This window comes from Pteronotus mesoamericanus, unplaced genomic scaffold (assembly GCF_021234165.1).
Source record: "Pteronotus mesoamericanus isolate MK-2021 breed Mesoamerican mustached bat unplaced genomic scaffold, CSHL_Meso_final scaffold_85, whole genome shotgun sequence".
Lineage (NCBI taxonomy): Eukaryota > Metazoa > Chordata > Mammalia > Chiroptera > Mormoopidae > Pteronotus > Pteronotus mesoamericanus.
The window spans coordinates 4,905,158-4,929,813 of record NW_026555329.1 but is presented as its reverse complement, the minus strand read 5'-3'; the positions used below and the strand labels follow the sequence as shown (position 1 = coordinate 4,929,813).

The 24,656-nt window shown below is 36.7% G+C and overlaps 1 protein-coding gene across 7 annotated transcripts; it reads right to left on the bottom strand.

Annotated features, from left to right (window-relative positions):
• Positions 1 to 3,025: 3,025 nt before the first annotated feature.
• TRA2A (transformer 2 alpha homolog) lies at positions 3,026 to 23,602 on the bottom strand. 7 transcript variants are annotated; one of them, XM_054564370.1, is made up of 10 exons: positions 23,393 to 23,496; positions 22,786 to 22,875; positions 14,109 to 14,420; positions 13,695 to 13,828; positions 10,817 to 10,916; positions 8,965 to 9,153; positions 6,253 to 6,368; positions 4,769 to 4,894; positions 4,059 to 4,126; positions 3,026 to 3,904 (listed from the first exon to the last, which is right to left on the bottom strand). In XM_054564370.1, the coding sequence occupies exons 5-10, from the start codon at positions 10,847 to 10,849 to the stop codon at positions 3,894 to 3,896; spliced, it is 543 nt and encodes a 180-aa protein (XP_054420345.1). In that variant the 5' UTR covers positions 10,850 to 10,916; positions 13,695 to 13,828; positions 14,109 to 14,420; positions 22,786 to 22,875; positions 23,393 to 23,496; the 3' UTR covers positions 3,026 to 3,893. The 7 variants fall into 7 exon arrangements, with proteins under 7 accessions (XP_054420345.1, XP_054420342.1, XP_054420344.1 ...); XM_054564367.1 differs by lacking the exon at positions 22,786 to 22,875 and having other exon boundaries at positions 23,393 to 23,602; XM_054564369.1 differs by lacking the exon at positions 22,786 to 22,875 and having other exon boundaries at positions 14,120 to 14,420; positions 23,393 to 23,602.
• Positions 23,603 to 24,656: the final 1,054 nt, after the last annotated feature.

Genomic DNA, 24,656 nt, shown 5'->3' with positions numbered 1-24,656 from the left:
CATGTTACTGTCCTCATTCATCCATTTAGACAAGTGTTAATTGGATATTCATTTACTCCATACCAGGGTCTGTTCCAGGAACCAGTGATGCAGCCTTCACAAAGCGAGCAATTACCTCATTGGTTACCTAGTAGCCACTTTGCAAGGTTCAAACCACAGAACACAAGTGAGAAATAGTACTGTTAGATTATGTGTGGATCTTCATTTTAGGGAACTTTTTTTTGCTTTGTGTGTGCCAGACATAAAATTTACCATTTTTAAGTGCACAGATCTGTAACAGAAGTACATTCATTGTGCAACCATTACCATCCCATTTTTTCATCTTCTCCAACTTAAACTCTACAAATTACATGCTAACTCCCCATTCTCTTTAGTACTTTTTCTAAATTAAAGTGCTGAGAGCCATACTGTCCTAAAACTTTGGGCCTTCAATTACCCATGTGTTAATGCTCATCTCTGAGGGGAGCAGTCTATTTAGGCCCTCTCTCTCTCTCTCTCTCGAGTTTTGGTCAATTTTTTCAACATTATCCCCAACTCATTATTAAAATATATTACATTTCCTGTATGGAGAAGCCTCTCAAATTTACACACACACAAAATGCAGTATTTGTAGAAGTCTTAAAATTCTGCCATGAAAGTCTATTCCTGGATTAAATTACCATCAGAGATACCTGCCTAGACTCACATCACAGTATCAGGGTGAGGGTTCGACTGGTTTCAGAGTTAAGCAACCATTTTCTTTTTAACCTCTGAACACCATGCAGGGTGTCCCTATTGGTTAGCCTTCTTGGGGTCAATTACCAAAGTTAAGTGTCGGGCAGAATTAGTCAAACAGAATGCCAGACTATGTATGTTATTTCTTTGTACTACCATGTGGTCCCCCCCATCCCAGTTCCATTAGTTTTATTTCGCCATATTGTTTTGAGAACTGTTAACCTCACTTACATTTTGAAGTAATTTTGTGGTGTAACTCAAGAGCCTAGCTTATATTCCTTTAGTAAAATCCGAACACCTTTGGCTTCAAGAAAAGATCTCCTTTTCATAAATTGTTAGTGGGAACTTGAAATTAACAAAACCTGGTATTCCATTTATGTGTTACTTGCTTTCTTGAAAGTTACTTGGGCCTTTCTTGTTTTCTATATTCCTTAGTCCCCATTGATGGTGTTTCTTACCTTAACCATTTCATTTTGCATAATACAAAAATGCACTGATTTTGACAATTTAATCCACTCAATTCCAAACTCATTAGGTGGGAAAAAGGAAATTCACAACCTAAAGAATTAAGTTTGGCATCAGGGTATGCATGTTTTGAATAAACCTTTATTTTACATTACAAATAAGACTTTTAACGCCACAATGAAGCAACATGTATTTATTCTTCATAGTTTCAAGGTGCTAGGAAATTCAAATGTTCTAAGTGACATCCTAAAAACCAGGCAGCCAGGAAAAATTGTATTTCTTGAATCCATGGATAATGTCCGTAACAGGTTTTTTCCTCAGAGGTATGCATAATGTTCCTGAATTTGTATGTAAAATTGTTCTATTTTCTCCAAGTTCCTCTCCAGACTACCTCACAAGGTAACTAATTCGATTTTCTAATAGTAACTCACTATTAGAAAACTGGTGCATGTTCTTACAGATTTTATTCTATGCAAAAAAATAATTAAAAACCCAAATATCTGTACAAATTGTTTTATAGGTGCACTTTTTCTAGGAAGACAGATTGAATGTTTTTTCCAGATTTTTAAGGGCTCCATAACCCAAAAAAGAACCATTATTGCAAGGAGTTAGAAATAAGTTTTTATCTTTAATCAGTTGAAAAAATTTTTTCCACTTTAACATAGGTAACAGAAAAGCCCCGAAATACCTTTTATTTCTATGTTGCACATCCATGCAATGTAGCACATCTAGTCTTTAAGCCTTATATCCATCGCTCCGCGACATTATACCCACACGCCCACTTCTGAGAGCAGTTGCTTTCTATAAGACTTGCCTCCACTGATGAAACCACACCTCCCAACCTCCTCCCCTCCCCAGCAAAGCCCAGCTCTTAATGTTTATCACCGTTGTCTTCTCCAACATTCCAGGTATTATTCTGCCTCATAAGGCCATTACACTTGCTATTCCTTACACCTCACAGTCTTCTTCCCGATATCTACAAGGCTCCCTTTCCTTTCATTCTTCAGATTTTACTCTAATTTCATCTACTCAGGGAAAACTTCAAAGAATGCCCTATTTAAACTTGAATTCCCCACTTACTTTCCTGTTCTCTTTCCACAGATGTGTACGTTAACACATTATGTTTATGATCTCTTCATAAGGTTATTTTCTTCCAAATTGTGGCTATTTCCACTTTCTGTTGATATACTGCTTAAATTTTAAAGTATCCCCATAGCAACAGGTTAATATTCTCTTTAGGGCAATGAATCCTATTTTTTTAATAGCACGGCTTAAGAACAAAAGCCCTCCAGGGACCAACAACTGCTTTTTTCTTTCATTAGCCTTTATTGGTGATTTTTTTAAAAAGACATTTAAAAAAGTCAGCTTTTCAATTAGGATGTCTGACGTACTTCAATCCCATAGATCCCCTATTACACAGATCATAATAATCTAATTTTATATCTGCTTTAAGGGAGAAAACAAAGGAGCTCATGCTCCTATACCTTCTCACCAAGGCCACCTAAAACATCAGCCATCTCTTGGCTAAAACACGCCCCCCCCTTAATATTACAGTATAGTCTAAGTGTGTTTCCTACTAGAATGTGGGCTTTTTGAAGACATGAACCATTTTATCTTTCCTTCAGCATCGTGCTTGATAAGGAATACTCTCAATATTTACAACCTGGTCAAAAAAAAAACCCGTGAATAAAACAAAGGTTTTTAAAGGCTGAATAAGAGACAAGGGTTACATTTAGGTATAAGCAAAAAAAAAAGTTAGGAAAAACAAAGGAATAGTTCCCAAATCAATCCAGTTATATTTTCCCATTGCAACACAATAAAGAGACAGTTCCATTTTCAAAGAAATTAACTTTTATTTGAAAGGAGACTACTTTCCCTCATACATAACCCACTAAGGATTCTATGCTATACAATAGCCTGCTTAACCAATGTCCCAATACCAAAATTTCTAACAGCAAAGTATACAACTGCTCTAAGTAATAAATAATAAGGGCTGTCCTTCACTGATTAAAGGAATACTTAAACTTCAATAAATTCAACACAAAAATCACACTTTAAGTTTGTTAAATTTTAACAAATGTATTTTAAATACATGTTTTATAGAAGTACACAAGCTTTCCATCTCTAAAGAAACGATGTAATTTTTAAGGTTCAAATTTTCCGTATCTCAAAAGAAATGACCAAGCGTTTTCTCTTACAGCTTCAAACTTTCTACACTCAACTATTTGACTGCTCCATGCCACCCCAGACAAACTTGACATGACTGAACTACTTTGTGTGTTACTACCTTCCCCAAAAGTAAATTGAAAAAGGAGTTTGTTTTAAATGCAGATTTCTAATACAATGTCTAATATAGTATCTAACACAAAAGAAGCTTTAAAAAGATCACTTCTTTCTTCTTTTGATTAGCCTGGAATTAATTTTCTATAAAAGCAACCTTAAAAAAAAAATCATTTACAAAGCGTAACACTAGGGGTTCCTTTTTTACTCAAGATGTTTAACTACTCAAAATGACAACAATCACATCTTTAAGAGTATAATAAAAGGGGTGGAAAACAGCAATACAATTGACAAAGTGTAGATGCTAAAGAAACCAAAGATTTTTTAAGGGTTCTTTTTAAGAAGTAGGAAGGGTTAGAAGCTTAGGGAAATCCAGAATTAAACAACAAAAGAGAAAGAGAAAAAGATATCCTTAATTGCAACCATTCTCTTTATCAGTAGCGTCCTGAAAGAGAAAAAAAAAATAAAAAGTTACAATTAGAGTTTGATTTGCCTATTATGTTTCCAACTATTAACACTTACCATGTATCCTAATATCCTAAAGTCAACCATTAGTTAGAAATGAGGTTCTTAATGCTGAAAAACACAAGACTACGTACTTGGGCTGTAGGAACGAGATCTTGATCGTGATCTGTAGCGACTATAGTAAGGAGAAGGTGATCTTCTTCTGTAGGAAACAAAAAATTACTTAGCACACTCATAATCAAGCCACTGAGGCAGATGAAAATAAAAATTCCCCATCATTCAAAGTAATAAACCCTCCCTGTGGTGTGGCTCAGCGGAATGAATGCCGGCCTATGAACCAAAGAGTCACTGGTTCAATTCCCAGTCAGGGCACATGCCTGTGTTGCAGGCCAGGTCCCCAGTTGAGGGCGTTTGAGAGGCAACAGATGGATGTATCTCACACACAGTGATGTTTTTCCTCCCTCTCTTGCCCTCCTTTCTCCTGTCTCTAAAGATAGATAAATGAAATCTTTTTAAAAAATTGAAAATAAATAAAAAGACTGTACTTTCCCCAATGTTTAAAAAAACAAAAACAAAAACGAACCCAAGACGGTAACTATTAAGTTCTCTGTGTGCCAATGATACTAAAATGGTAAGTATGTGGCACAAAAAAATATTGGCCAAGTATAGATAATTAACCTCTGTCCTCAGTCTTGAGAAAATCATTTTTTCCTACTTTTTAAAGACAGCATCATATAAAAATCCTTTCAATATTTTTATTAATACATATCAAACATAAATGCAAAGTGCCAAATATTTCTACCACCAGCTAATTTAGAACAGAAACCACAAGTTAGAACATTACCTGTACCGGTAGTCATAGTCCTCGTATCTGTCATAACCACGCTCATATCCTCTATCATAGTAGGAATCTCGACGTCTGCCACCTCCTCCGCCTCCACCACCGCCTCCGCCTCCACCACCGCCACTACTACAAAAAAGTAAAAATTTTACATCAATGTGAATGATTATTTTCTAGTATCATTTAATACAAAAGAGTACTTAAGTAAAATAAAATGGAGGAAGAAAGTGAGATATGGGAGAAAAAATAACCCTTATATGCCAATTACATCCATGTCTTAAGTTTGCTACCACCAATGGTGTTTTCCTTTGACTTCTTAGTCATTACATAAATAACCAAAAAAGATTTCACAGAATTCTCCTAACTATAAACTGCTCTCCTATTAATGCATACCTAAGTCAGCAGGACATTCTCAACAAGGTGAAATGAACTGTGCTGGGAAACAATACCAAAATGCTAAGATGTGTGTCATGAAGACTAATTCAAAGCAATTTAAAAACATCAAGAATTTTAAAAGGCCCCATTTGTGTTATACATAATATGAAAGCTGTTTGTTTTTTTTCTTAAACAAATGCTAGTATCAGTAAAACCCTTCCCTATACACAGAAGCTTCCCAGGTCACATAAAAATACAAAGAAATACTTTCTTAAAAAAATTTTTTTTCTACTATATAGTGATTTTTCTATTTGTGTAGTATCAAGAACCGGCAATGCACTTCAATAGTTTTCATTTATCCCCATGCTGATAATTTACGTACATAAATGCAGTTGACCCTTGAACTATATGGGTTTATTATTTTTTAATCCTCACCCAAGACATGCTCACCAATTTCAGAGAGAGGAGAAAAGAGGGAGAGATAGGGGGAGAGGGGAGGGAAGGGAGAGGGAGAAGAGGAAACACTGTCTGGTTGCCTCTCACATGTGCCCTGACCAGGACAGAGCCTGCATGTAGCTATGTGTCCTGACTGGAAATTGAACCGCTGCCTATTAGCTTACAGAGACACTCCAATCAAGTGAGCCACACCGGCCAGGGCTGTATTGGGTCTCTTAATCTATATATCTGCCCTCCCACCCCAATATATACCTGTACTGTTTTCAATCAATGTTTGGGAGTCTGTGAATGCAGAGGGTCATAGAGTCTATGCCATTTTACATAGGGAACTTAAGATCCACAAATTTTGGTATTTGTGGGGGTCTTAGAACTAGTTCCTGGTGGTATACTAAGGAAAAACTGAGTTTTGGGGTCAAAAGCTTTACATGGACTTTTGACTACACAGGAGTTGGGGCCCCTAATCCCCATATTGTTCAAGGGTCAACTGTATACATAAAGAAGTGAAGAAATAAATGATTCAAAGAATGTATACAAATTAAATACATTTCCATTTCAATTATACAAAAAATTTTATCTTTTGACTAATCCAAATTCTGTAGACATTTCTGATAGGCTTCTGGTTACAGCAGTTTAGCTTAGGAAACTCGAAATCTTACTGAGTTGGTCTGCCCATGTAGATGCCTGGTGTAGGTGTATGTGCTCTCTTGGTGATAGAATAATCCACACGAATTCTTCTACCATCCAGCTCCATTCCATTTGCCCTTTCCATAGCCTTTAAAGAAGCAGCACAGAAAGTCATGCGTAGTTCACCCAGGAGACATTACCAAAACTGTAATGAATTAAAATTCTCGAAACAGTTTTCTTCAAACAACAGGAGGTAGATTTTTACAAATTAATCCTTGTATATGCATGTCAATTGCATTGAGCATTCTAATGTACATATGGACACATGCAGGCCTATGCTTAATGACTGGGGACAGCCAGAGCCATGGAGAAGGAACTAAAGGACTCAGGTGAGCCTGGATAACGGAGGCTGCAGTAACTAATTTCGGTCCGGGCAACTCAAAGCAGAAACTGCAATTCAACTGTCAAGTCTAAACTAGTGAAGCCAGCCCTCAGGAACACACCGCCACCCAGTGGACTGCAAATATAAAGTAACCTCTATGCCTGTCAATAAGTGCGCCTATCTTTAACCTGCATTTTGCATTGCCTATCACATTGACTTTTGACACTAATACCACTAAATGCAGTAATAATTCAACTACTTTAACGAATTTGCATGAAGTTCTTTGGAACTAAGTAAAGTTGCTATTTTCATTTTATTTTACCCAGAAATAAACCTGGGGGAAGAAGAATCAAGAGATAGGACAAAAATTGTGATACTGCTCACACTTTTCAACGTTCACTTCAAGTCAGATCTTGGTATTCCTAAATTTATAACTTTACCCCTTAATTGAGAACAGGAATAAGCAAGAGACAAATATAGTAGCCCTGTACCTCTCCCTTGCAGTTTCAGTTGTCCAACCAGGAGACAAAATGGAAAATTCCAGAAATAAATAATTCATGAGTTTTAATTTGTGCGCTGCCCCTCCCAGGACGTAAGTCATCCGGGTCCAGCATACCCACACTGTATGAGCTATTTCTCCCCACCTCCACTGGTCACATCACAGAAGTCCCAGTTGTCTCTACTGTCACAGTATCTCAGTACCTGTGTTCAAGTCACCCCTATGTGGCCCCAAAGCACTAGAACAGCAATGCTGGAAATTCAGACATGCCAAAGAAAAGCTGTAAAAAGTGCTTCTTTTAAGTGAAAAATATGGTACTGTTCACAGTTTAGGGATCAACTAGGGGTCTTGGAACATATCCCCTGTAGATAAGGGAGATAAGGGGGGGCGAGCATAAATAAATAAAGTAAGTAAGTAAGTTAATACTGGCAAAACATTAGAATGGCTATTGCATAAAAGACTTACAACCTGCAGTATTACAGACTTATCTAGGTTTCAACCTCAGTATTGTCAACATTTTGGGACTGCTAGTTCTCCGCTGTGGGTGGCTATCCTGCGCACCATAGGACGCTTAATATCATCCCCAGTGTCTATCTACTACATGCCAATAGCCTCTATTATTTTTAAAAGACATGCTAACATTTATTATGATTGCTTATGTTGCAATGAAGCACAGGTGATGCATACAGCAATAATACATATCCAACTACTGTCACAAGTAAAATGGTACAATAAATGCTAGTACTTGTCATTTATTAAGGTTTGATAAAACCTTAACAATGAGCTTCAAATTCCTTAGAGTGGTGTTTTCTAATTCAATAACTTAACTTTTAGCATTGAGAAAGCAAGCCTACTGGTTCCTTTACAATCCAATACTTATTACATTGAATAGCACCATTTCAGACCCTTCTGTTGACAAACTAAGAATGGCACCAAACAGGCCCCCACGCAGCGGCTCAGATGGTTAGAGCGTCATCCCACACACACCAATGCTGTGGGCTGGATCCCCGGGCAGGGCACGTAAAAGAATCAACCAATGAATGTTTACGTAGAACAAATTGATGTTTCCCTGGCTCCCTCCCTAAATTCAGCCAATCAGTAAATAAAAGAATGGCACCAAAAATTTAACAGCACTACTTCATATATTGTTTTTCAGTAATAGAACAGAATGATAGATGAATATTAAGAGTAGAAAAAACAAAGTTTTGTATGTATACATGGGGAGCTAATTAGACATTAAAATTAAACAGATTAAACTTAAAACACTGTAAATTCTAAAAAGTCAACAGAATCACCTGCTTGGGGTATAGGTAAAGCTTATTCAAAAGAAACGCACACTTCACTTTTTCCATTAACTCAAACATATACATCTCACTTTACAAGGCCAGATTTCGATAAGAATATGCCTATATCATAAAGTATTAGCTGGAATGTGAAACTGGCCATTCTAATTTTAACACTAAGATGCAGAGTTTGAATCAGGTCAAGAATGAAAGAGGGCCCTGGCTGCTGTGACTTAGTGGACTAAGTGCCGGCCTTCCAACCAAAAGGTCCCTGGTTGGATTCCCAGTCAGGGCACATGCCTGGGTTGCTGAGGCCCCCAGTAGGGGGCCCGCGAGGGGCAACTACACTTTGATATTTCTCTCCCTCTTTCTCTCTCCCTTCCCCTCTGTCTAAAAATAAATCAGTAAAATTAAAAAAAAAAAAGTTTAAAAAACAAACAAACAAACAAACAAAAAGAATGAGAGAGGACATAATGTTTATGGAACTGGGAGTCTATTAATCAACTTTTAATAGCAACTCAATACTATAACCATGCATATCAGAAAATGTTCAAAATCACAACTATAAAAACAAAACTACCTCCTTTGAGTCATCTATTCTCTCAAAATATACAAAAGCAAATCCTCGTGATCGTCCAGTTCGCTGATCATAAACCACATTGACACCACTCAATGGTCCATATCGAGAAAATACTTCACGAAGATCTCTTTCTGTTGTGTACAAACTGAGGCCAAACACTCCAAGGCAAGTGTTGGGGTCTGGATTTGCCTGCAGGATAAAAAAGGATGTCATTTAATTTTAACCTCCAAATTAAAATGAATATTAAAACACAGAAATACTTTGCTTAAAACACCTCACCCAATACCCAAAGACCATATTGTTTCAAGAGACTTGGAAATAATTTAAGAGGGGGAAATACAGATGAGTTATGTCTTACAGGTCAAAATATATTTCTTTGGAATATACTTCAGGTTGTAGCCTGAATAAAAACAAGCCTATTTTCAATGCCCTAGCCAGTGCGGCTATGTTGGTTGGGTGTCATCTCTCAAAGCAAGAGGTCAAGAGTTCAATTCCAGGTCCAACTGATGGTTCTCTCTCACACTGATGTTTCTCTCCCTACTTCTCTCTCATTAATTTATAATAAACAAAACTTTATTTATTTATAAGGAAATTGAGTCTTGTTTTAAAGATTTTATTTATTTTTAGAGAGAGTGGAAAGGAGGGAAACCTCAATGTGGGTGAGAAACATTCTCTGGTTGCCTCTTGCACACCCCCGAACAGGGGATCTGGCCCCCAACCCGGGCTTGTGCCCTGACCGGAAACGAAGTGGTGACCTTTTGTTTTGTAGGATGATGCCTATACTGAGCTATATAGGTCAGCCTTGCTCTTTCTCTCCCCAACTTCCCCATTCTCTAAAAAGAAATGAAATGAACAAAGGAAGAAAGAAGGCCTTGTTGGGGAGTGGGGCGAGACCAATCCTACCTTCTAGCCCAACAATTTCCAGAATATACTAAGATTACATCCTTAGTTTAATGCCATATTTCTAGTTTATGCAAATGTTTTACATCCTTTATAGATGTGTACTTACTCTGACTTCACCTGCAACTGCTGCTAAGAACCCCCTGCCCCCATTTTCATTCCTTAGCAGATTCCACCGGAGTTAAATGACGCAGTATAACATGGGAGAAGTGCAGCATAGTAATTAAACACAGGAACATTAGGGTCGAGAGTCTGACTGAAACCTAGGCTCCCGACAGTTACCAAAAATAAACTTCAATGCCACACATTCAAGATTCAATTTTGCTGCCCTGATGGGTGTGGCTCAGTGGACTGAGTATCATCCTGCAAACCGAAAGGTCGCAGTTCAATTCCCAGTCAGGTCACATGCCTAGGTTTCAGGCCAGGTCACCAGTTGGGGGCGTGTCAGAGGCCACAGATTAGTATTTCTCTCCCTTTCTCCCTCCCACCCCCCCTCTAAAAACAAATAAAATATTTAGGAAAAGAAAAGACTCCATTTCTTTACCCATAACACAGTAACTTGCCTCACACACGTGCAGAGTATTAAACATATTGAAGAACTCTGCACAGTGCTCATACTATGAATACTAGCCATTTCTACAGTGTTTACTTGCTGTCCACCCCCACAACCGTCATAGAACCTTTTACCTCAATATTCTCAACTCAGTTTATGCCTTTCATTTTAATTCTTGGAACATATCATTTCTCCCCAAAGTTCATATCTTTTAACTACTCAAAGTCAAGAAAAGGAAATATACTTAAATGTATATTAAGTAATGTCCACACCCTCAAGGATGATTCTTGAGTACTACTTTTTAAACAATGGCCTGGTTCTCATAAAGCAACATACTATGCCATAGGACTAAACACGAAAGAAATACAAAGTTTTCATTAACTTTTAAAAACCACATACCCTGCTGCCTGTATGTCTTCTCCGGTTAGACATTGGAGAATGACTTCGGCTCCTTCGACGTCGGTATTCTGGTGTATAGGACCTGCTTCGAGATCGCCTCCTGTGAGAGTGAGAATGGGATCTGGATCGAGTGTAACGCCTATGAGAATGCCTCCTCGACCTTGACCTTAGAGAGAAAAAAATTTAGGCAACACTGAAACAAATGGCTAATGCCAAGGACCTATTCATATAATCCTTGCTTATTCTCAGCTCCTTTCTGTGGAAACGGTAGTTTTCCTCTTGTTCCCTTAATCATTAGTCTCCTTGTTCTCAGTCTGTCTCTCCTACATCCACTTTTTGCCTTACCTTACAAGCACGTTAAGGCCCTACTTCCTTTAAAAAACAAAATCAAAACCCAACTACCACTAAGAAGGAAATTCTGCAGCATTCAACAGATGAAACTTGAGGGCACTACGGTAAATGAAATAAGTCAGTCACAAGGAAACAAATGCTGTATGATTCCACTTACATAAGGTACTTAGCAGTCAAAATCATGAAGGCCAAGTGAAATGGTCGTTGCCAGGGGATGGGAGAAGGGGAAAATGGCAAATCTTTGTTTAATGGGTATAGTTTCAGTTTTACAAGAGATGAAGAGTTATGAGGATGGATAATAGTGATGGTTGCACAACAGTGTGAATGTAGGTAATACCACTGAGCTATACATTTTAAAATGGTTAAGATTTTTATGTGTATTTTACCATAAAAAAGACAAAACATTACAATCATTTCGTTAATCACTTATCATCACCTCCAAAAGAACGCTGTATTCCCTTCACTGTTAAGTATCATTTCCTTTCCCATCTTTAGTCTGCTGCAATCTAGCACCTACTACATTCATTCACCAACCCAAATGCCCTTCTCATCTAATAGTTTTCATCAAGCTTTTACAGCATCTCACCCATCTCTCCACTACTGATTCCTAGTTCATTTCCTGTGTGAGTATTTCCAGTCAATCTCATAGTCCTCTTTCTTTCCCTATTAATGAAACAATTTCTACTATTCATATGACCCCTCCTTAACTAAACACCCAGACCACTAGTGATGATAGTCATACAAAATAACTCCTATAAGGCATTCAATAAATGTTATAAATACCAAGGGCCAGAAAGTTTAAAAAGAGAGCATGTGGGTGTAGGACTAAAACTAAAGAAGGAAGACTATTCAAAACAAAGAAGGCTAACAATAAGACCAGGACACTTAACAGACTTTACAAGATAAATGGGGGAAGGTGTCCTAGGAATCGCAAGAGCAAAGGTTCCTCGACATGGACACATGATCATAAAACTGCAGAACAGTACAATCTACAAGGAATTAATGAGAGTGAAGATTAGGAAAGGATCGAGACAACACTGTATAAAAGCTTGAGTATCAAGCCAAGAGTATACATTTACTGAAAGAAGCAAACAAAGTTTTCTTTTTTTAAAAAGATGTTTATTTTTTTCTAGAGAGAGGGGGAAGAGAGGAAGAAAGAGAGGGAGTGAAACAGCCATGTGTGAGAGAAACACTGATTGGTTGCCTCTCACACTCTGCCAACTGGGGACCTGGCCTGCAACCCAGCCATGTTCCCTGACCAGGAATGGAATCAGTGACCTTTCAGTTCACAGGCCTGTGCTCAACCCACTAGGCCACATCAGCCAGGGCAACAAAAGCTTCTAAGTAGGAACGAAATAAAATAAGTAGCCTACTATCTAAAAGAAATTAATCATTAAGGGGTGGGATGTGCTATGTATGTATTAAGAAAACGTGTTTGTGCAAGAATACCGAACAGAGTATCTCCCATTTTCCTCAGCACTAACGTAGAGCCTCAATTTAAGGGATAAAAAGTTTCTGTTATTTAATTTTTCAGATGATACAGGAGCAGAGAAGTGAATCAAGTGATAAGAGAATATCTGAGGGAAAAGAATTCTAGGTTGAGGTCAACAAATGCTAAGGACTTTAAATGAAAACACATTCATTTCTGTTTCTATACCCAAATTCCATTCAGTGCTATTCTGCATATGTAGATTTAATTAGAGTGGTTAGTAAATCAAGGACTGGGATGGATACAATAGAGAAAAAGACATAGCTGTAGATCTCAGTGAAAGTAGTCTTTTCACTAATTCTTCTGTCTCATGCCTCCCTGAAAGACGACCCTATTCAAAAACATAAATTCTCTCTAACCAAAAGATTAAAAGGACTTATCAAACTAACTGTTTGCCCTCACCCAGCACACCTGGGACATCTGATATAGTGAACCCTACAGTGGCTACTAGAGCATTTGTTGAGCGGGTAGTGGCAGGGGCTCTCTCACCCAGGAATCCTCTCCCCACTCCCCCAATTACATCTGACCAGAGTTCCACCCTGGACCTAAATCAGAATATTCAGGTAAAGAATGTAGCTGGAATGTGAATTGTGAAAAAGCATCTCACATCATTTTGATAACCAATAGAACATATATACATACATACATACATCAACTTTCTCTGCACTAAATTACATGCCAAGTCTCCAACGTAGAAAACTACCTTTTTTGTTGTGCAAATATTATTGAAGTAAAATCAAACACAAATGATCAAATAACAAGCACATTTAAATCAAGTGACATTTAATTTGTTTTAACAGCCAGTTAGTATCTGATAGATTGTGCTTAGAGATAATTCTACCTCATCTACATCTTTATCTAGAATTATTCATTTCTAAAATCTGTATGTAAACTACATATGTAGTTTGAGAAAACGTCGATTTTCAATCTTTGGTGAAATGTCTATACAAAATGCTACAAAAATGAGATTTGGCAAAAACCACTTTGCCCTGACAAATCCAAGGAACGCATTTTAAGTATTATTTTAAACGCACATACCTGGATTTTGATCTTGACCGAGAATGAGATTCAGAATGTTTGGAAACCCTTGATGGACTACGAGATCCTGACCTGCTCTCCGATTTTACACGAGCAGGAGTTCCCGTTGGAGATTTTGACTGAGAGCGAGACTCCTAACAAAGAAGACAGTATTACAAATGGCACTGGTCATGTAGATGCCTAACACCTAACATTTAAAGTACCGTAATTATTTATATTGATTGCTCCTGGAAAACAAATGGTTAGGCAACACCCTCCAGAAAAAATTTCAGCTCATTAATAACCCATTGTTAATACTGCTAACTGTCCTCAAAAATTCCCTACTTGAACCAGATCACCAATTCTCTATTAACTAAGTAATCATGCAAATTCATCTACAACTTGATCATACAGACACTGGAACATAAACCATACATTTACTTAACCTAGGACCCATTCATTCTTCCAGATTCTTTTAATTCTACTTCACTCTTGCTTTCTACTTCTCTTCATTCTTCATTGAGTTTTTCATTTTTCATACTTCGTGTATTCTTCCCCAATTCAAACAATTCAAAATAGCCTTAAAAAAATATTCAAGTGCTTCTATCTGACCAATCTTCTGTTCAATTTTTTCCCCCATTCAATTTTAATTTTCTGATCTTTAATACTTTTCATTAGCCTTCTTTTATCTTGATTTATCTTCCACATTCTTGGAAAAAACTCTTCAATTTCTTCACGAACATTAACCTTAATGGAAAAAGAACATTTAGTATATTTAAGCACGTGGGGATTATAAAACTCTGCTGGAGTTCAGAATGTTATCTACCAAATGGAAAAGCCAGCAGGTAAAGTGCAAATAACTAGTTTATTTAAAAAAACAATTTTATAATCTTTAAAATTGTTCAAAAGTCTAATTTCTAAAAATTAAAGATAATTCACTAATTTTTCTAAATGTTTTTACCATATTCTTCACCCTCCTCCCCTTTCATGTTTCATCCTAGTTCCTAAAATGTGAACAATTTTAATATAAATACTTAATTCAAGCATAAATCTAACTTGAACTGTAACCCCCCCGCCTATGTTTTACATTTTCACTAATTTATAACCTGAAGATTCTTAGTGATCTTAAAATAAGCTTTCACTAAGCCATGCCAAGATAGCAAAATATAATTAAAGCAAAGCAGCCTAGCCTGAAATATTTGTATATACCTATCAAAACTCAAACATTACAGGACACACACTGAGGTTCAAAGTAGAAGAAAAAATTATTACAATTACTAACACCTCCCAATTTTGTTTGACCACTATCTTTGTTCACTCTGACTTAACCAGGAAGATATAGTCTAAAGTAAGGCAAGCATTCTGAAAAAAGTAAGGGGAAAAGAGCGCATAAAATTCTTAAATTTTCCCCCAGCTTGTAAATTCCTAATATATGTATTTTTGCAACTGTGCCACTTTTAAATTCTGTATTATTCATGAAGTATCATAATGCACAAAAAAATTATTACAAAATTAATACCATGGTCTTTATTTTGGATCCCACCTCTTTTTGTACAAAGTTTTTGCAGATTTATGCAGTTACATATATTTGTACTCCCTTTAGTGACTATATCCTACACCTGTAAACTGAATGGCTTTGGAAAAAGTTGAATATATGTATATAAAAAACTTTCTAAATGAAATAATTTCAACTGATTAAAAGCCTGTTTTTAAAATTGATAGATACATGAGGCACTTATGACCAAAGTAGAATGGGCAGTTTGGTTTCTCTGTTCTCTTAAGCCTTGATTATTAGTACAAATATTATCCCAATTTCACACCAATTTTCATTTATACCATAAGGCTACCTACCATACAACTTTCTTAAAACTTTCCCTTTACATTTAGTTTAATGTCAAGAACTGTACTGATGCTAAGCATATTTATTTTTTCTGATGAAAACACAACTGAAATATATACCTTTCCTGTTCGATATTAACCTTTCCCATTTAGCCATCTATGTAAGTCCTTCACTACATCTCCCACACTCTGGACAGATGCTTGGAACAGTAACAGCAATTTAGGCACTTTCATTCACTGAAAAACTGTAAAAGCAGCATTCAGTACTTTTTAAAAAAGGGTACAGCTAATGTGCTTGTAATTGCAGTCTCATAGGCTGGTTCACTAACTACGTGGGTAAGAACAGATGGAATACTGTCTATGAACATCACCATAGCTCTTATTATACATACATATCAGAAGGCATTGTGCTCTGTGACACTGTAAGTCCTTTAATTTTATTAGGACAGAAATCAAATCTTATAGTAGTAAAATCCCAAATTTATTCTTAAATGTTTAATGGTCCAAATATATGTGTACATGTGAATTTCAAATCTTTTATAAGCATGACTAATAGTTGAAAATTATTCAGTAGTACTGAATATTGCCTTTTTCTTGGAAGCTAATGTAAACAAGGTAATCAATAACATTTTAAATTTTAAATATAGTGAATTACTGGAAAAATGCTATTTTCCCTTTATTTTTTAACAAAGCTTTAAGACACAACAGTATCTTTTCAAAAGACACTAGCATATTTTAAAAGAAGGCTTGTTTTTTAATTATCCAAGGTGTTACAAAAACCTAATGTCCTCTGTTGCATGCTCTTCAACTTACTACTTTTTGATCAGGGACCCTAAATCTGCATAAATTTCTTCATGGAATAATTCAAGGTTAAGAAACAGTCCTCTTAAATTCTTTAATGTCTACTTTCAAAGTTGTCACTATCAGTTTAAACTCCCAGAACAATTTAGAGATGCAAGATTAAAAAGATAAATCAACCATCAGTAAACTTAACCTAAAGAATAAACTACAAAGAAAAAACAAAAAAAGGTAAACTAAAAAATAAAAATTAGAAAAAAAAACGAAGCATAAAATAACCCTTTAAGTCTTCAGAATTTTTTCCTATTACACCAAAAAAGGCCTGTCGTAAGAAGTAGTTAAACAGTCTTCACACACAGAAATATGATATTAATATTTATCATTTTTAAGCAACTTATTTCTCAAAAGTTGGTATCAAATAAATGTCACTTTCACTGTAGTGTGCATTAGAAACCAGGCTACAATAAGCCTTTATGGACGAATGCTAGATTATCCTTTTCTACCTTTGACTTGTAACCATATCATATCACAAATTTTAATATAAATCTTAAACAGGCTTCCATTCTACCGTAACCACTATAAACCAAAAGCCAGGCAAAAGGTTCTGGCTGTACAACCTTCTTAAATAATGTTTGTTCTTTTATTCTTTTATTTATGCTTTACCATCAAGGTACCTCTGATGGTAGCTGAAGGACACAGTCAAAACTAAAAAAATATTAAGAAAGTTAAGGGTATTCAATAAAGTAGTCTAAGAATCTTTGTTTTCTGTTAAAATACAACTGTATTTTACACACTGAAAATAACCCCAGCAATCACATACTATTCTTTGAATCCGGAAAAAGGGTTATTCAATATATGCATGTTGTTGCAGAATACCAACAACTACTATAGTAAGCAATAACTGCACTTTTTCTTGAAGTGAGTGTATTATAGGTGGGAAAAAATTCCAACTATATATGCTTAGTAGTTAAAAGCCCATTAAAATAAACACATAAACCAATATAAATGCTATGCTATAACCCATCCTATTATATAGCAAGGCAAATTCTATGCCAAGTATTAGTGCCAAGTTTACACAAATTCAAGTCTATATGAATAGAACATAAGCTTTTTAAAACAAACTTCCTCAAAATACATTTTCCCACTACTTTATGAAATTAGATATCTATTGCCACAGAAATACACTAGTGCATTTAGGTAAATTGTGTCAGGGTTGGGCGGAACTTAATTCACCCAAGTAACATTATTCATTGTACTAAGAACTTCACTTTTTAGGATGTATAATAAACCTGTGTTCATTCAATTCTTTAAGTTCAGTCCAGAGAAATAGCAGTTCTGCCTTGTTTGTCTTGAGTATGCTAGGCTGCTGCTTTCACAAACTTGCAGGCTTGTAACAGAAAATACTCCCAGTCTCAACTGTTAATCCCCAACTGCTATTAGAGCATTTCTTAAAAAAGAAAATACCACTTGTTCCTAATATCAGCTATTTTTAAATGATTTCCCTTTAAGGCCATACCTGTATGATGCAATCTGAGTGAGGTTAAAGTGGTTTTTATATCTGCAAAGGCTGAGAGATATTCTAACACTATTATGTGTCTATACCCTGTTATGTTTGGAATAAAATTTTGGGAACACTTAACAAAAATCGGCATTTATACATATATAATCAAATTCATGTCACAAATGTGAAATCACCTGTAAAATTTATTTTATACAGATTTTAAATGTGGCTCATAAGCCTGCCAGCTTATATGCCACGATCAATTGTTATATCCAAAAAGCTAGTGTATAAGTGACAATTTCAAAGGTAAAGTATAGAAAACAAGTTTATAAGAACTAATATGGTTTAGGCATAATAAAAGCCAGTAAATAGCAATTAAAAGCAAACTACTAAAATAAGAACCTGTCACAGAACACTCTACTTATGTTCTCATCTTCTAATATCATGAAATAGTTATGAATCTTGAGTAAGAATACAGGGCCTTAATTTCAAGGAAAAATCCTAACTTTTCCTCTACCTCAGATGGGTTAGGCCTAGTCACTCATACCTTTGTGAAAACCATGAGACAATAAGGCCTATACATAACTGTACGTGGCAGTAACCTAAAGGAGGGAGGGGAACCACGTTTATTTTCATTATTCCCCTCAATTTTCTTTTACAGACATTACTGATTCTTTTCCCCACCTGCTCTTTATTATTTTCTCACCTCCACTTCTGTCATGCTAAATCTGTTAGGACATATGAAAAAGTATCAGTTTTAATTACAAAGGTTCCAGGTTTAGTTGTTTGATGCCAAAGCACCCACTGACACTACAGTTTCCACACTGTCTGGTAAGTTCTAGTAAACTATTATGCTGATTATTATAGCCATTTCACACTTGTTATACCCTAGGTAAGTAATGTTAGTTCATTTACAAAATTAAGTCCATAATGTTTATTTGTATTTTTTAATGGAGCTTAATCTGAAATATTTAAATCTCGATATTCTTTCAGATCCCGACTGTTTTATTCTCTTCTAGAAATGGTACAAATCATCAGCAGCAATGACAAATCTGTAAAATTAGTTATGCACTGTACAATTAGTAGCATTGCTCCTTTTAAAAACCCTACCTTCTACCTGTATTGAGCAAATTAGTACCCTTCAGTGAAAGAATATCAAGTATAAAAACTTGAGTATTAAAATGTTTCCTGAACTTTACAAATTCTTTGTTTAAATGATGGGAGTACTAAAAAAAAAAGCATTAAAATTGGATAATGACAGTACTTATCTTTAGGAAGATAAATTAAACCCAAGACAAATAAGATTGTTTCAAGTTTAATATTGTACAACTCCTACTTTATGAAAGGAAGCCTTATCCTTTTATAATATATTGATGTGATGACAGAGGGAAATTAAATTGAAGAAGCTGAATTGTTTTTTAAAAAAGCTAAAGTGGTAACATTTTTACCTGTAAAATAGGAATTCAATAAACCTATTTCTGTTGTTCAACAAAATATCAACATATAAATTTTAATTCCAAATTGGTACAGATGAATTTTTATTAATTTTTGTTTTGCTCTTCATTTTTATCATCCAGTCAACAATCATATATATTAAGGGGAATTCTATGAGTCTCTTGAAAAAGTAGGAATAAGTTCTAAATAAGGGGGCAAGAATGAATAGCATTTTTCCTCTTAAACTGTATTTGAAGCATAGACAATTGTGGAATTATAAGAATTCCACACAATAAAGAATCAATAACCTCTATTAAAAACACTGGGCCCCACTCTATGAGCACAAAATTGGACTCAATCTTTTTCTAAGTTTCATTAAAATAACCAAGGGAGGAGGGGAATAAAATAAGTGAAATGATAAGAAAAGCTTAATTTCAATCCCCCTTAATTTCTCTAAAGGACACTAACATTTTTTCACATCGAAGCCCTGATTTTAGCTGAAGCTATGGGAAGCAAACAACTCATTCTTTTTATGAGGATGACACATAGAGTCATAGTTCAAGTACCAATCTAACTCCAAGCTCCAAAAGATATTTTCACTTAAAATATTTGTTAACTTGATATACATGTCCCAAGCAAATTGCTTTAATGAATCTATTTATTTTAAAGGAATTATTATTCTCCCAGAGCCCTTAAAAATGCCTCATTCATTCTTGACATGCCACTGATGTCCTGTTTAGACCAGGTTTTTCACACATTTCCTCCCTTAAATATTTCAACTGTGCTCTGCTGCTCTTCCTGTACCCATGTCTCTGTTCTTTGCTAAAACCCCTTTCATTATGCCACTCCTAGAATTAAGAATCCATAGATGGCTCCTTACAGCACATTCATAAATCTACAATTATCTACATAACCCTCCATTATCTGACTGCGTATTTAGTCAAATCTATCACCTCTCACTATTCTAGCAACCTACTCATTTTCACACCCATACAATCAATATTCATTTCCCTCATCATAAAATCCAAAGTTTCACATACTAGGTAAAGCTTTCCCTCTCCTGAGCTCACAGAATTGCTCAGCTCCATTTTCTGAATCCCTTATTAATTCTATCACAGCACCTGATTATACTCACTCTACCCAGATTTGAGTTGTCAGTCACCTCAAATAAGATTTCAAGTTCTTTTTCCCTGAAGAACATCTGGCTTTTTTAGTAAAAAGGCCATAGATGCTCAACAGTTTGACCTCAGACAGAAGGGAATTTTGGTTGGTTAAGTCTTAGTTAGAGTTACTTATAACTAAATTGAGTCAACTATATTTTCTTTCCTAAAGTTCTTTTACTCTGCAATCCTTTAAAATGGAAGAGACATTAATCTATAATGGAAAATTAAGCTCCTGTAAACTGGGTTTAGCAAAATCCATTAATGGCTCAGAGACAATGAAGTATAGTGCACTTTCTAAAAAAATAAATCAAAATATATACAACATAGTGTTGTATGCAATGGGCAAATGACTGGGACTTGTACATCTCAGATTCCTGGTTGCATGGTCTTCTGGGCCTCAGTTTTTAATTTCTAAAATGGTAATAAGCTTTTGAAAAATTAGTGTGAAAAGTAAATTAGAAAGTATGTCAAGAGTTTTTTTGGGGTGAGCGTGGATTCCGAAAAGTCCAAAGTCTTATTATTAGCCCTGTTTCTTTAATGTGTTCTGTAGTCTCTAGAAAGTTGCCCTCTAATTTTAAAAATCTGATTTTCAGTAAGATGGGGTTTAAATGTGTTTATTCTGTAGATAAAACAAACGAATCTGAATACTGACCTGTCAGATTTCTCTAATTATAGTTAAAAATTTAGAAGTATAACTACTTAAATACCTTCAAATCCTTTTTTTGGAGCCTTTCTAAATTTAGACACAAAGATAAAAACACAACAATTGTATTCTATAAAAAAATAAACTGCTGGTTTGTGGTTAGCAGATTAAAAAAAATCACTTCACTTTAAAAACCAAAAGTGCTAGTGAATAGTTTTAAGAAAAAATTTAAAGAAAAAGTAAAACCTCCAGAAAAGCTTCTGGCATTCCTAATTCTTTAACCAATTAAAAATAAAATAACTTCCTCAACCTACAAACACACACACGAGCAAGGATGTATTCATTCGAGTTCATTCACACTAAAACACACTTTTGGTGTCACCTGTGAAAAAGTATTTTCTATGATTATAAACACAATTAAGGGGGGAGGTAAAAACCCTTTTTGTATTAAAAATAAATCAACACCTATGTACATTCTAGCTTAAAATTGGGTGAAATCTTATATTATTATATATTATCTGGGTAAAGTGACAAGTATCTTAAACTTGCTCCATTCCTTGATTTGATGACTAATTGAAAAATAAAAACAAGGGAAACAAGGTCCAAAATAGTAAGTCCATTTCATTTCCCCACAAATCAAATTAAAACAAACATTAACAAAAATGATTTTTTATCCTAAAGTTAAATGAAGAGTAATGGGCAGCAGGATTTCTTCCCATAACTACCAAATATTTCAAAACAAGCAGCTTATAGCCACGACCAAATATTACATGAGTTTAAACAGTTTTGTTGGACAAGCAATACCCCATCCTAAAAAACTGAGCAAGTTCAACCACTAATTTGTATCTATGCTCTAGTTTATATTTTTAAAAATCGAATCTTAAAATCCAGATTTTTAAAAAATCCATTAAAAGTAGCCTTTTTGTTTATCATCCATTTAAATCTCTCAAGAAGAACAAAGCCTAAATCGACCTCTTGATTTCACCGTCTGGGTCCAGGTGTTTACGCTGAGCCTCTGAAACAGGCAAAATGCATTCCATCCAGCACACCCCTCAAGTGTTTTTCATGCGTTTCCTAGTGACTAGAATACCAACACAGCAGACGGACCAACTTTTCCGGGGGTTGTTTTCGGGGTTTCACACTCACTCCCGCCTATTTCCACTACGAGGATAACTTCGGAAATAACTCCAACACTGATAAATGTTCTAGTGTATTTAAGTTCAGGATAACCTATCAGGGGCTTATATTCATCGACCCAAAATAATCAAAACCTTTGAGCCCTCTTTGTTGGTTGAGAAGAGAAATGAGAGAGGGCCTGTAATTCTTAGCTACAGTTTTGAGTTAGAACACAGTATAAACCGACTAGCTATTTTTAAAATACTGAGCCATGAATATGTTCAGTTATGTAAGATTTAAGACAGAAGATTCCCCCACCCCTTTTCTTTTTCTTTCTTTCTTTTTTTTTTTTTACCGTAGAAACCTGTAAAGGAGTGATCAGTTTTTAGATGAAAGGCTACAAGAAGAAAAGTATTAGAAGTTGAGGATAATAATGAAGAGGGGGGGAAAAAAATAACCCAACATCAAGGAATCAGAAAAATAAGGCGTTATAGCATTTCCACATTCATTTTGAAATGGAAGCAGAAGGGACATTAGGGGAAAGGGCTCCTTGCGTAGTTTTCCCCTCACAGCTCTCGTCTTAAGTACGCTTAAGGGTCGTTGCGGTCGTTGACTAACCACTTCATTAGGCTCGTCCCACCTTCAACCTCAAGGCTTTCGCCTTTATAGACGCAACGCCGCCGGTTCCAACAGAGACGCGGCCGCTCACTGCAATAGAGAGCCAAGGAGACACAGGCCGCAGCTAGTCCCACGCCAGCTTCTCCCCGCCCGGACGACAGCCCCGCGCACTTTCGACCCCGAGACCCTCCACGATGCTCGAGGTCGCTAGAAATGCCACCGCAGGAAGCACCTACCACTATCCGGCCGGAGGGGAATTCCCTGCCGCCTCCTCCCGCCTCACCGCGACGGGGACCCACACCTCGCAACAGAGATAAGGAAGCCTCAGGGGTGGCGAGAAGGGAGGGCGCACTGCAGGGGGAAATCGGACCCAGGAGTCCAGGCATCAGTCTCCAAAAATGGGGGAGAAGGGTTACCCGTGGTATTTGGGGCAGGAGTGGAACCCAGAAGCCATCTTGGGATGTGAGGGAACAACCGCGATGGCTCCAGAGGCTGCTCCCCGCGGACCCCGCACGGCTCCCCGCAACCCTGCCCCACCGCGCTCTCCCCGGTGAAACCCCGAGCATCGGGCCGCCGCCGAAGACGGCTCCCGCGGCTTTGTACTCACTCTGCCCTCGAAGTTGTTCTCCTCTACATCACTCATGTCGGCCAGGCGCTCCCCAGAACTAAATAAGAGACTAGACTCCTTGAGGGCCGATGGCCTAATCAACCCGCGCACGGACCGTGGGGAGAAGAAAAGAGTCGGCAACTATAGCCGCTCCACTCGACTCCCACTCGGCCGCAGGCTCCTGCAAGATGGCGCCCGCGCCGCCTGAAACCTTCTGGCCACCCTAGTGCGCAGCGTAAGGGGGCGGGGCGTCTCTGTGACGTCACTAGCCCACCTCCTCCGGCGAGTCTTTGTTGCCGTCCCAGCCTAGCGAACTGGGTAGCTTGTGCTCCGAATTTCGGGGCTCAGAACCTGATTCCCAGCGTTGACCTCGAAACTTAATTTTTTAAAAAGATTTTATTTATTTATTTTTAGAGAGAGGGAAAGGGAGGGAGAAAGAGAGGAAGAAAAATACCTTGTGTGGTTGCCGCTCACGCGCCCACCGCCTCCCCGCCCCCGCGGCAGCCGGCCTCTACCCAAGCCTGTGCTCGGATCTAACCGCCCCGCCCCTGCGCCTGTCCTCATTCGCATGCTGGCATCTAATTCACTGAGCCACAACAGTGGGGATCAAACTCAATCTTTTTTTAATGCGTCAGTCATTTTGAAGATTTTCAGTCATCAGATAAGCTTTTTTTTTTTTTAAATCTTAGCCCCTTTATATATTTTCCAAGTGAATTCCGATAACAGGGAAAACTGAGAGCATATGTAATAATTAATAGACTTTTATTTTGGGGTATTTTCAGCACTATTACTTTTCTTAAAATTTTGTGCTTTGAGTGCTATCGAAGTAATACCTGTGCAGATGGGATTGTAATTAGAAGGCATAGTTCATTGCCTCACTCCTCTCTGCCTCCAGTCCCCCCTCCCAGAGACCACTGTGGCAATTTTATTTTTTAGAAATGCTTGGCTCCCCACTGCTCTTTTTTTGATATAGGTACTTCCTTATAGCTTCATAGCCAAGACCTCCCAAGTTCATTTACTTGATTCCCAATCATGGTAATAATTTCTTAGGTGACTGAGCTTTATTTGTATTTTGTGATTTTTAGGATTAATGTCCTTATAAAAATATTTCCCTCGTAATACTTTTTATTACATGATTTTATTTTACACTAGATGGTGGGCACAAAGCGATCCTCCTTAATGAAGTTGACAATGAGCTTCACTCAGTTTTTAATGAGGCACATTAAAAAAAAAAACCATTCTTACAAATTGTTCTGAAATCAAA

What these genes read in the sequence shown, in the direction of transcription:
- TRA2A (XM_054564364.1), bottom strand. Translation starts at nt 23,428, where the DNA reads ATGAGTGATGTAGAGGAGAACAACTTCGAGGGCAGA. An exon ending in CGGTCAAGATCAAAATCCAG is followed by an intron (nt 10,983 to 13,694) that starts GTATGTGCGTTT and finishes TTTCTCTCTAAG; the next exon opens with GTCAAGGTCGAGGAGGCATT. An exon ending in GACTATGACTACCGGTACAG is followed by an intron (nt 4,127 to 4,768) that starts GTAATGTTCTAA and finishes TGTTTCCTACAG; the next exon opens with AAGAAGATCACCTTCTCCTT.